This window comes from Mus caroli, chromosome 7, assembly GCF_900094665.2.
Source record: "Mus caroli chromosome 7, CAROLI_EIJ_v1.1, whole genome shotgun sequence".
Lineage (NCBI taxonomy): Eukaryota > Metazoa > Chordata > Mammalia > Rodentia > Muridae > Mus > Mus caroli.
Window position 1 is genome coordinate 18,879,209 of NC_034576.1, and position 12,523 is coordinate 18,891,731.

At 55.5% G+C, this 12,523-nt stretch overlaps 1 protein-coding gene across 3 annotated transcripts in view; it reads right to left on the minus strand.

The window, feature by feature from the left end:
- Positions 1–12,523, minus strand: part of Clasrp (CLK4 associating serine/arginine rich protein) — a 23,592-nt gene that overhangs the window by 2,397 nt on the left and 8,672 nt on the right. The window contains exons 3-18 of one of the 3 annotated variants that reach the window (XR_002378383.1): positions 11,832–11,929; positions 11,303–11,404; positions 10,907–10,986; positions 8,398–8,482; positions 7,517–7,665; positions 6,675–6,771; positions 5,162–5,240; positions 5,007–5,080; positions 4,256–4,297; positions 3,161–3,376; positions 2,790–3,059; positions 1,606–1,863; positions 1,296–1,339; positions 986–1,046; positions 800–858; positions 670–716 (exon numbers count right to left, since the gene is read on the minus strand). Coding sequence is in view for 2 of the 3 variants with exons in the window: in XM_021167889.1 (XP_021023548.1) it covers positions 670–716; positions 800–858; positions 986–1,046; positions 1,300–1,339; positions 1,606–1,863; positions 2,790–3,059; positions 3,161–3,376; positions 4,256–4,297; positions 5,007–5,080; positions 5,162–5,240; positions 6,675–6,771; positions 7,517–7,665; positions 8,398–8,482; positions 10,907–10,986; positions 11,303–11,404; positions 11,832–11,929 (1,757 nt within the window). In the remaining variant the exon portion in view is untranslated. The remainder of the gene's footprint in view (positions 1–669; positions 717–799; positions 859–985; positions 1,047–1,295; positions 1,340–1,605; positions 1,864–2,789; positions 3,060–3,160; positions 3,377–4,255; positions 4,298–5,006; positions 5,081–5,161; positions 5,241–6,674; positions 6,772–7,516; positions 7,666–8,397; positions 8,483–10,906; positions 10,987–11,302; positions 11,405–11,831; positions 11,930–12,523) is intronic. The other 2 variants (XM_021167889.1, XM_029479854.1) reach the window with 2 other exon arrangements.

Sequence of the window (12,523 nt, forward strand, 5' to 3'; positions counted from 1 at the left end):
GACAAAGCAGGAGCTGGCCCTCCCACAGCACAGTTGGTTGGCATGGCTTACCACAGAGATAGTAGCCGTCCCCACCACTGTTCCAGAGGAAGACAACTGAGCTCAAAAAGCAGAATGTTTGTTCCTCCACTATAGCAGAAAGCAGAAAGAACTGACAGGAACAGGCCCATCCCTGACTAGCTCCCCTCTGCCAATATACAGTGCAACAGCCCAGGCTCTGCCAAAGAGCCCTGGGCCAACTGAGGTCTTCCAGTAGTACTCCTAGCTGCCTAATTTGGTGGGCACTGAGGGGATGAGTCCCCACCCCAGAGCCACCTGATCAGAGACTAGGATACCTGAAGCTAAACCCTGGCCCCAGGTTCTAACTCTGCCCAATGCAGAGTGGCAGAAGGGAGGGAAGGGGGAGAAGGGGGAAAAGGGGGAAAAGCTCCTGGGCCGAGACCTGCCACAGGCAGCCTCACTTCAGCACTGTGAGGCGTCAGTCACCAAGGACACAGCTGCCAGGCATACGGAGATCAGGGCGTTTGCTGCTCAAACACGAGGTCAGAAGGTGAACAGGCCACCAGCGGGGAGGGGGCAGCAATGACAATGGGTTTCAGGACCAGTGAAAGGAGCCAGAGGACTCCAACAACAGGAGGCTGCTGGGTGGACCACAGGTTGGGGCCTTACTTCATTCGGATCTTTCGGGCCATGGCTCGCAGTTCATCCTCTCGCTCCTGCAGCAGAAACAGCTGTGAGGGGTGGTCCAGCCCCCCCACTCCACCTGTGTGCCCTGCCCATCCGAGGAGCACAGCCCGACCTGCCGCTCATGCTCCTGCTGGATCATCTTCTCCTGAGCTGCCTTCTTATCCGCCTTGACTGTGGAGGAAGGGTGTGAGGTTGAGGGCTGTGCTCAGTCCCATGCCAACCTGACCTGCTCAGGCAGGCTCAAGAGAGGTCAGCCCACTCTTCCCACAGCATTGGCTGGATCGGAGGCAGGACTTACACTGGCGGTTCAGAGCCTTCTGCATCCGAAGCTTCAGCCTCTCCTGTGGGGTCAGCTTGGGCTGGGGGAGAAGGGGTGGGATGGGCGTGGGTGCCCAGAGCTCGCCCAGCCCACCTCAGTCAAGAGTCTGGGACTTGGGGGCCAGCTGGAGTCCCGTGGGAGGCAGGGATGGGACTTAGTTTGCCTGGGTAGCCCTTCCCCAGTCTCTGGGCTGGCTCTCCCCTCCCCCTGGGCCCCCTGCAGGCCCACCGGGCCCAGCTCTGGACACTGCTGCTGACGGGAATTAGACGGGCGAGTTCCAAATTCTTACTGACTTTGGCAGCTCCTGTCTCTTTACCAGCGGCAGGTTCGGTCCTGGGTTGAGAGAAAATGGCAATGCCACCGTTACCATAGGCACTGGCATCGGCCATGGGCTCCAGATTCCTCAGGATATGTCCCTGACCCCCAGAACCCAGACAGGGCCATATCCCTCCCTGACAGCCTACTCAAGGCAAGGCCACGACAGCACTCACCCTACACTGCAGTGCACACATCTCTCACAATAGCCAGGGTACTGTCACAGTCCCTTCAAAATGAACTTCATCAGGGCTCCCTCAGAACCAGCCAGGCTCCTAACTCACTTTTTCAGCTTCTCGCCCACAGCAGGGGACGCTGCCGGCCTGGTCAGCTTCTCCCTTGGGGGCGATGGTGAGTGACTCTGGCTCTGGCTGTGGCTCTGGCTGCGGCTGCGGCTCCGGCTCTGGCTGCGGCTTCCACTCCGGGTCAGACTGCGGCTTCGGGAAGGGCTGAGGGACCAGCTGCTGCGGCTATGACTGCTGCTATGGTGCCTGGGGCCCCGGGCACCCCGCTTATAGCGGTCACCTGAACGGGAGCGGCTCCTAGGTGTAGCAGAGGTAGAGAGCTGTGAGGCCCCAGGGACCTACAGGAAGTCACCCCAATTCCCAAATCGCTAGGCCTCCTGCAGAGTCCAGCACTTTTCTCACACACTTCCCTCAGAAAGCCCCAGCTGTTCCCTGGCCACCTTCTAGAACAGTCAGCACCCCACACCCTCTCCCTCAGGTGCTAACATCCTGGGGGAGCTCGGGGCATTCAGGTTCCTCACTTTGCTCCCTGTCATAGCCCCAGGGTTTCCCCGCTTGGAGTACTGGTAGGATTCTTAAGAAAGCAGTCACGCCCAGGCTGGCATTCAATTTGTGGTAGCCCCATTCCCCCACCCCTACACCTTTCCCCTGTGGTCACGCTACAGGGAAGACCCAGAAGCCAGTTTCCAAGCACATAATGACTCTCCCTGGGCTGACTAGTACTTGTCATCAGTATTGAGTGTCTACTCAGCCAGCCTGGCAACATGGAAGCTCAGCCTCCTTAGAGCAACAGAAAGATAAGGAAGGGCTCCCCGGCAGCTAATGACTGATGACCCCCCATAGCTGTGTCTGTTCTACAGATGAAGAAATTCCAGCTCTGTCACTAAGCCTAGCCCTATCCGAACTCTCCACTGCTGCTTTCCCCAACCAAACCTAAATATAGCCACATCCCAAGCTCATTGGTCCCCTGAGAACCCACCCGCCCTCTTCTTCAAAGACTGTTGCCAGGCCAGCCCAAAGGTTCCCAGGTCCAGCAGTCTGGGAAGTCCAGGTAAAAGCCAAGGAGATACCTCCATGCCCCGCCCCATACTTTGGTACCTACCCTGTCCTGCTCCAATCAGGTGCTTCCCAAGAGAAGAGGGGCTGGCCTGGTCTGTCCCCAGCCCACCTCCGGAGTACCCGCTCCCCCCTAACACTCCTGCTCCTTAACATAAGTCACCGACCTGCTCCTTCGGCGGGGCACGTACCCGCCGCGCCGGGCTGGAGAGCGTGAGTAGCGGTGTCCGTCGCGGGAACCGCCGTCTGAGTGCCGCCGTCCGCGGCTGCGGGAACGTGAGTAGCGCCGGGAACGGGAGCGCGAGCGGGACCAGGAGCGGGAGCGGGAGCGTGCGTGGCGGCCAGAGCGGTAATAGCCACGGCGGGAGCGCGAACTGGAGCGCGAACTGGATCGGGAGCTGGAGGTCCTGGAGGCAGAGGACGAAGAGGAGCGGCGGCTGCGGGAGCACGGGGAAAACAGGGTTTGTGAGCGACACTGCCCTAGAGGGCCTGTCCCTCTTCCCGGAGGTCCGCTAAGGCGGGCGCGAGCGTTACCGACCGGGTGCTGGCATTACGGCCTGGAGCGGGGCCACCCGTTTGGGGAGGCACAGGGGACTTCCCTGGGGCAGCCCCGGATGCGGCGGCTGCAGCAGCTGCAGCAGCTGCCTCCTCATCGCTGCCTCCAAAACTGGTGATGAAAGTGATTTTTTCCTCGCGGCCTGGGCTCGGGGAGCGAGAGCGGGAGCGGGACTCCGAACTAGATTCTGAAGGTGACCTGCAGCCGAAGGATGAGCAAAAGGGAGGCAGCACTCAGAGCCCCAGCTGCATCCTAGTGGGATGCGTGAGATCAAAGCCAGCCTGGTATACATCAAAAGGGAGGACAAGAGCTACATAGAGAGAACTTGTCTCCAGAAAAAATTACTAAGTCTCTCTGGCTGGTGGGATGGTTCTGTCTGCAAGCCTGACAACCTGAGGTCAATCTCAGAATCCACACGGTAGGGTAGAAAGCGAACTAAGCTGTCCTTTTACCTTCAGCTCTGTGGCACATGTGCACCAACCCCACCCAGACTGATAAATGTAATTTTTCACAAAAGAAAATGGGCAGGGGGTAGTGGGGGGTAGAGGCCAGCCTAGTCTACAGAGAGAGTTCCAAGAGTCCTTGTCTCAATAAACAACAAAACAAAACAAAAATGGCTGGCTTTGTGTTCTAGGAAAATGAAAGACTGGGTGTAGCGCAAGGCTTTGCCGATGAGAGAGACCTTGGGTTTCAGCCCTAGAACGATAGCAAACCCAGTGAGGTCTTCCTGCTTAAGCTGGAGAGGAGTTCCGCAGCTAATTCCATCCCATGAAACACAGCCTAGTGGAACTCCCTTTAGGGAGAAGCAGGCCAACACAAAAGGCCCCACTCCCTGGCCTTAGGAGAGAGTGAGGGGACTTTCTCACTAATTCTGGGAGTCGTGTGTTAAACACACCCAATCTCCATGCCCCTTTATGTCCTAAAGAGATTCTGAATTTTAAAAAAAATTTTGGAAAAACAAAACTGATATAGACCCAACCCCCATCCATAGACCACAGGATGCCATCTGTGTTACAACAGGAGTGACCCAAAAAGGTCAACAACAATGACAGCTTCTTCCAGAGCACTGACACTTACCGCTTATAGGGGTCATAGGTGGGGCTGTCTCGGCGGGCATAACTATGGAGAGAACAGGGAAGGACAGGAGAGCTGAGACCAGGCTGGCTGGTGTCAACTATTCCACCCTGAGCCCCAGTGCTGCAGATTGTGCACCCCATGTCACTGTGGGGATCCCACATCTGTCTCCTTATTACAGCCCTGGTGCTGCCTGGCTTTCCAGTGCCACACTGGAAGCTATGGTGACCAGTACCCAGCATGGTGACATCAGTGCTGGCGAGAAAACAACAGTGTGTCCAACTAACTCAGTGCCATATCTGAGTCTGAGGATTCACACTCTTCATAGGGGAGGCGCGGTCCCTGTGAGGGCGAGTGACGTCCTCGGGTGGCAGTGTCGTGTGTGGAGGGGCCTGTGGCCTACCGCTAACCTTACACCCCTGTCACACCCAAGCCTTCCTCAGACATTTGCCCAGGGCTCCCAGGCCCAGATTCTTCCCTACTCACATGCAGCTGCTCTCCCAGCCCTCTCTCAGGCCTTCACTGTGGGAAGTGGCCTCTCTCTGCTTACAATGCAGGAAACTAGCCAGAAGAAAGGAGCCCCTGATCTAGACCCTGAGGAGCTGACACTGACCAGCACAGGTGGGCTGTGTTGGGCCCAGCAGGGTGACTGAGAGGTGGGGGGCAGGTGGCCCGGGAAGCATTCCCATGTCTCCAGCTACTCCTAGCTCTCTAACTGTCGCTTGAGGAGGGCTGTGCAGAGGAGATCTCCTACCTGGGAGGGCTGATCTTGCGGCCTCTCAGCCGCTTCTCCCGGAACTCTCTTCGCTGTCGCCGGGAACGACGGCCCTGGATGGGGAGGAAGCACCAGGACAGTGAGGTGTGCCCTCACTGGATACACTTTTACCCCCGAGCCCTACCAGACCTCACCGAGTACATGGCTTTCTCCTCCTCCAGGGCTTTGGCATGTTTGATGGCCTCTGCCTCCTCCTTGTCTTTCCGTAGCATCCTGCAGAGGAAGTTAGGATGGGCGTGAAGAGCATAGGTCACAGAGTGGGCAGAGCCCTGGTAAAGGCAGCAATGACAGTAGGGACCTGATGTTACTCCATGACTCCTTTCTCCCTGAGCCAGGGCTCTACTGTACGCTCGTTGGTCTTGAACTCACTGTGAAATCCTCGTAGCCACGGGATGTGCCGGCAGGCATTACCCTACCCTTTCCTTTCCTGCTCTTCCCTTTGATGGGGTCTTGTTCTGTTGGGCCTAGCTTTGAACTCATAACCTTCTTGCCTCAGCCTCGAGACTGCAGAATCATAGGTATGTGCTATTACACTTAATTTCTCTTCTGTGATTAATAGACTTTATTGAGCACCTAAAAGAGCTGGTTTTAGACCTGTTTTCTGTGTGCTCTGCCTGTGCATGTGTCTGTCACATGTGTGCCTGGTGGATGCCCTGGAACTGGTTGTGAAGCACCCTCTTTAGGTTTCCTCTGTGCTGGTTTACAACAGTTGGCACTCGGGGCTGGAGAGATGGCTCAGAGGTCAAGAACACCTACTGTTCTTCCAGAGAACTTGAGTTCATTTCTAAGCACCCACATCTGATAGCTCACAACTGCCTTTAACTTCAGCTCTAGGGGATCTAGCGCCCTCTGCTGGCCAGCACATGATGCACAAAACTATATATAGGCAAAACACCCATACACATAAAACTCAGAACAAAACAGAAAGGAGAACCCCACAAGAACACTTTAGAAGCTGCATGTGGCTACTCCATGCCTATAACTGTGAAAGGCAGAGGCAGGAGGATGGCTGGGGCTGGCCAGCCATCAGCACAGCTCCAGGTTCTCTGCTTTGGGCTGGGTGGTAGTAGCAGCAACAAGCACCTTTAACCCTTTTAGGGCAAAAGCACTGGAGCAGCAGCCCTCAGCCTGTGGTCCTGTCACCTTTGGCAAATCTCTATCTCCAAAACATTTACATTACATCATAGCACCACAAAGATTAGTTAGGAAGTAGCAGTGAAAATACTGTTATGCTTGGGGTCACTACAACACGATGAACTGTATTAAAGGTCAGGAAGACCCTCTGAGCTAGAGGGTTCTAATAGACCAGGGCAGGGACCTGGGACTCATCCCCAGTGCCACACAAAAACGGTTTCTGGTCTGTCGGTGCCACTGATGTAAAGAGAGTGCTTGGTGTGGCATGACCAAGTACAGGCAGTGGCAGAGGCTTGCTCATCGTCATATGAACATGCATATGGCTGACCACTAGAGGGTGCTGTCCCCAAAGAACTATTAGCTTCCAGGTCACACTGTAGGACAAGATCTGTTTCTGCAGAAAGTGGGGCTACAAATTCATAGCTCACAGGCTGAGAACAGATGTTGGTAGCAGGCATGTGATACAGAAGCCAGGGCACAGCCAGAATCTGGCATGCCAGCCAGCACTCTCACCTGACAAAGTCCCCGTCAGCCATGCCGTAGGTTGTGGCCTGCTTATTGAGATCAGCCACCTGCTCCTGGTTCAGCTCATCCACATCCACCTCCACGTCTGCACAAGAAAAAGGCTGTCAGGGACCCAAGCCCCAGGAGAGGGGGGAGGAGCACCCCGAGTCGGGGCAAGTCTGCCAGATAGAGCACCTTCAGGGAGAACGTTGCTGTGCTAGCACAGCTCTGAGGACCAAGCTGAGGCTTGGCCAGCACAGCACACAGCACAGCAGGGACCAGTGGGGTGGGTGGATGAGTCTGTGGATGGAGTGCACGAAAGAGAAGAGGATGGGAGGTGGAAATAGATGGAGGTGGGGTGGGCAGAGAGCAGCACACAGAGGAAGGACACACATGAACTTTGGCTCTGCCTGGGGCTAAGTTTGCATGTGCACCAGAAAGAGTAGGATAGAGACGGGGCAGTGAAAGTCTTCTGGCCGGGCATGCCTACAGGGGAAGGAGGTGACCATGGGTATGAGCGATAGAAGCCGAAGGATGGGGGCAGCTCCAGGAATGGGGAAGTTGCTTTCCCAGAGCAAAGCCAGGCCAGCCTAGGTAGAAGAGGAAGGGCCAGCTCCTAGGTGGAAGAATCTTCTAGAATAGTGCCCAGAAATGGGGGAGGGGGGCACATGGGATAGGGGACAGGCCAGACAAGGGACAGGGAAGGCTGGAAGAAACAGGAGACTGAGGCCCTAGAGCTGGGGAGGGTGGGGGAGGCCTCGTAAGCATGGGTACCCCACAGAGGGTGAGGGGCGAGACACAGAACCGATGCCCGGGGACTGCAGGTGGGGAGGGCAGAGAGGGGACCCCACCGATGTCGGGGATGACCTCATCTTCATCCGAGTTGCTCTCCTCCTCTGCTGGTGACTCTTCCTCCTCTGGCTTCTCAGCCACCTTCTCTACCTCGGCCACAGTACTATCTTCATAGGTGTAGCCGATGGAAGCCTTCTTCTCTGCCAGCCTGGGAAGAGAGCCATGAGCCAGGGGGTACCCGGCAGGAGCAGGGCCACAGGTGAGCCCCACAGTGGTTAGACTAGCCACTAGGGGTCCACTCTAGCCCACCCCACTATGGTCTGGTCCTTCCCATTCCTGTCCTGGTACAGGGCTTCCTCTTCTAAGAAGTCCTCCTTGTTCACCTGTCAGGATACAAGCCTGCCTGCCTTAAGTCCCATGAGTGCAGATCCCAGAGTCATCTTGGACAAAGTGTACCTCAGCTCTGCTTTCAGGGGCCACATTGAGAGGCCACTGTGGACTTCAACTGTCAATATATCGTGCCTCATCCCAGCACCCTTATCCTGGAGCCAAGGCTGAGTATCAACAAGCAGATCCTATAAGTGGTTGCTTCCAGATGTGAGCAGGGGTCTGACAACAGCACCCAGCCAGGCTAGCTTTAACACTGATGCCTCCAGGCCCGCAGTGCTGTGGGCTGCAAGCTCACTGCGTGCTGGCACCAGAAGTGCATGACTCCCCATCACTCATGGTCCTCGAAGCTCCTGACTTAAGGCTGCCTTTCCTCAGCCTTCCCCACAGGACTCAAACCTCCCCTTCTGCAAGTTAGAAGCAACAAGCTTGGACGGAACTGTGGCTGCCCCTTCCTCTCCACATATATGGAGGCAGCACCCACTAAGTGCTGACTGACGTGATGGGGTGGAAAGGCTAGTCCCCACCCCATCAGACCAGACCCTTGACTCACTTCTTCTTCTCATCCTCGCTGGGTCTCTGCAGGCCTCCGTACAGCTCATCAATGTAGATCTGATACAAGCACTGTTCCTCAGAGACTGGCAAGGAGAGGCACAGGTCAGCCCAGCCAGGCACATGTAGATGGAGTGGGACACGAAGACACAGGAGGGGGTGGGAGGGGGACAGCCAAGGTAGAGTCACCTATCTCAAATCATTCTTCTGTCTAGGACCCAAGTGACCCCAGTATATAACATCAGCCAGGTGATCCACTCGAACTGTAACCTGGCGCTAGTAACTTTTGACCCCTGTGTCTCAGTTCCCTCTTCTGTAAAATGGGATCCCTAACAGAGTGAGTCCTTTGGACCTAGGGGCCCCTACCACTGTCATGGAGTCTCCCTGGCCTCCAGAACCATAAGCATGCCTCTAAGTGTTGACTATCATCTAGACTCCACGGGCTGCCATGTGGTCCTGTGGGTTAGCTTCTATTATCGGAGTGTCTGATTATCCTGTATCCCTACACCCCAAGCACCCACTTCAGGAACTCCCCAGGGTACTAAGGCAGCCATAGTCTCCCCTCAGCCCTGCTGTCAGGCTCATGTGAGTCCTCTCCCTTCCCTCTGCAGGTTTCAACTAAGCTTCCCTTTCTTTGTAAGGGGAACAGGTAAGGAGCAGAAGATTAAACCTAAGCCAAACAAGCCCTCTACCATGGAACTATATCCCCAGCCCTCTTTTTGAGACAGGGTTTCATAAAGTTGTTTGGGCTGTCCCAGGTAAGCCCTGGACTTGAGATCTCTCTCCCTGCCTCAGCCTTTGGAGCAGCTCTGCTTAGAGCTGGGCCACTGTAGCAGCCTGAGTGCTTCAGCTTTTCTGTCTGTGGCATCAGTGGTCTGTGCCAGGTAACAAAGCATGGCCCCGCCTTGCTGTGACAAACACCTGACTCCTACCTAGTCTCCACATCCTAGGAGAGGGCCCTGCCGCCCTCTCCCACAGCTCTCTGGCCTGTCTTCAATGCCTGTACTCCAGGACCTCTGTGCACCTTCTCTCAGGGGCTGGAATCTATACCTACCCTGCTCTGTCTTACTTCCCTTCAGGAACACTCGCAAACCATCTCTTATACCACCTAGGTTTGTTCTCAGACTGCTCGTGCAGTGATTATGCAGTGGCTCTCCCTGAGGTCCCGTTCCCAGAACAGCACAGGACACACTGCTGTAGGAGTGAACGAAGGACTAAGGGAAGCCCGGCCACCAGCTGCACGGAACCATATGGCCTGGACTGACAGCAAAAATGATAGCACCATGGTGACAAATGACAAACTTCTTATCTCTAGGCTGCACTGCATCTTAGAAATACATAACTCTGGGACTAGGAAGCCAACATGGAGGGTCACCTATGTCAGCCTGAAGCAAGGCTTTCAGACCCATGGACCCACTTAACACTGCACAGGGAGGAAAATGAGACCTGCCAGGAAAGGGGTGTGTGTGGATGACCCTGGCCAAGGGCGCCCATAAGGGAGCCCCCATGCTTAGGCAGAGGCAGGGAAGATGTAATATCCAGACACCCATAAAATGGAGGCATCAAACTGGACCCAGTGGTTCTTGCCTGGGGACCAACTACAGTGCTGGAGAGGGTGGGGCAGGAGATCATGAGCTTCAGGACAGCTCAGGCTATAGAGTAAGACTGGGTCTCAAACATAGAAACAGTAAGAAAAGTATCCCTAGGTCTGAGGGTGCAGCTCAGTAGGCGAGCACTTTCCTAGCATCTGTGTGTGTGGCCAGGGTCCACCCCCAGCTGCACAAAACCCAGGAGAGAGAGAGCTACTGAGTCCTCTCCCTGCAGGAAGCCATGCAGGGTCACAAGGAAGTAAGACAGAGCAGGGTAGATTCGTCATCTGTTTTGTCTCCATGCTAGGCACTGACCCAGAGTCTCCATCAGCTCAGGCATGTCATGTGTATATGTAACAAACATGTGTGTAGAGGTGAGGGCACAATTCAGGAGTGGGCTCTCCTGAGCAAACTCAGCTTGTCAGGCTTTCACAGCAGGTGCTCCGTAAGAAAGTACTGAGCCAGTTCCCTAGCCAGCACCCAGAGCCTTATACATCCAAGTGCTCCCCCACATCCCCAGCCACGTGCAGGTGTACCCTGATGACCTGACACAGAAGCCTGCCTGAGAGATCTGCCCTCCTGGGGAAGGCCAGGCTTGGCATGTCCAGGGGCTCTGCTCACAACAAGGAAGGTCTTCCTAGGACTGTCACCTATGCAGTGGGTGCCCTCCTCCCTCTTTCTTAGGAAAAGGGCTCTAGATAGGATCAGAAGGAAGGGATGGGAGGTGGCTTGGGCAGAGACCTCCAAGTCTCTAACCCAACAGAGACCCTGTGCCAGTTTCATGAATGAAGACCCAAAAGGGAAAGAGGGTACACAGACTAGGACAGAACCAAGGTCGACTGTCAGCAAGTACCTGGGTAAGCCTTGTCTAGGTGGTCCAGCCTCAGGCCCCCATGCCCCACACCCCGCCCCGCCACTCACTGCCGGCGAAGTCGTTCTGCACCAGGCCTCTGTACCGCTCGTAGTTACATTTCCGCTCGTCTGACTCCTGTTCCGGGGAGCTTTGGGAAGGAATGGGTTAAAGAGAAGGTGAGAGCCGGGCATGGTGGCACACGCCTTTAATCCCAGCACTCGGGAGGCAGAGGCAGGCGGATTTCTGAGTTTGAGGCCAGCCTGGTCTACAAAGTGAGTTCCAGGTCAGCCAGGGCTACACAGAGAAACCCTGTCTCGAAAAACCAACCAACCCCCCACCCCCCAAAAAAAGGAGAGAGAGAGGTGAGAACTAAAGCCCCAGGAATCAGAAAAAGGGGTGGTGGTGGTGGGCAAGGCTCAGGGTTAAGGGTATGCTGGGTCATCCCAACCTTGCAGAACACGTACATGGTGGTGAGCAGTGGGGGGGTGTAGTCAGGGATGTGGTCTAGATGTGCACGAACATCAAAGCGGTCAATCATGTTGTTGGTGTCCCCCTGCCAGGGCATCCTGAGATGGGAAGGACACAGTCAGAGAGGCAGGACTCAGAGTCCAAGCACCCAGTCCCTACCACTTCAAGCTCCTCTGTCATCCACCCAAATCTACACCTGGGGTCCAGGGCTCAACAAGTCACCCATCTGCCAGTCCACAAGCTAGGACCTCACTTCTCAGAGCCGAGCAACAGCAAGGATCGTAAACCAGGCTGATGATGCCACTAAAGGAGGCATAGTCACCCTGAACCAGGCCCATCTGGCAACCTGCCCTCTGCTACCTGTGAGCTTCAGTCAGTCCGAACTCGTTCTCTATTGTGAGCACCTACATAACTTCTCTGAGAGTCAACTGCACATGCAGTCTTCCTGGCCTGAGCTTCTACTGCAGTCTCTAGAGTACCCCCAAGCCCCTTCAGACACTATGCTGCCCCCTCCCCCAATCTTACATGTTCACAGGGCTCTCAGCAGCCAGGGCAACTGCAGAATCCAGGTGAACCTTGCAGGCTCGGCCATGCACCTGCAGGAACTGGGCGGGGTCTTTCTTCTGCAGGGATGGACAGGTCAGAGGTCACCAAGAAGCCAAGGCCCACCATGCCTCCCTACTTTAAGTAGACCTAGTGGTCACTTGGCCTCTGGGTCAAGTCCCTGGGCCACACCCTAAGGGACAGGGACCTGTGTCCTCCCAGGCGTGGCCAGGGGCACCTAACTCTGCTCTAGCTGAGGCATCCTGCCAGCCAGGCCTATCTATCCCACCTACTTCAGAACTAAGGCAGGAGGATTACAAATGAAAAGCCTACCTGAACTACAGACATATACTGTCTCAAGTGTTGCCCCTAACTCTTCAACCCCATCCCAAGCCATCCATTTGGAGCACAGTGCGAGCCCTGGACCTGGTGCAGGCTCTGGGGTAGCAACATCACACAGGCAAGGCACCATGAAACTCAGTCCCACACTAACTAACCCAGGCTGAGGCTGTCCGTGCTGAGTAACGGAGCCGCTGCCTGACTATCAGGAGGCCCTGGCTCCACCTAGTTCCACCCCGGCACTGAAACAAAGCAAAACAAACTACAATGAATGAAGAGTTCAACAAAAAGTTATCATACGACCCACAACTCCTAGGTACAGATTTTTTTTTTTT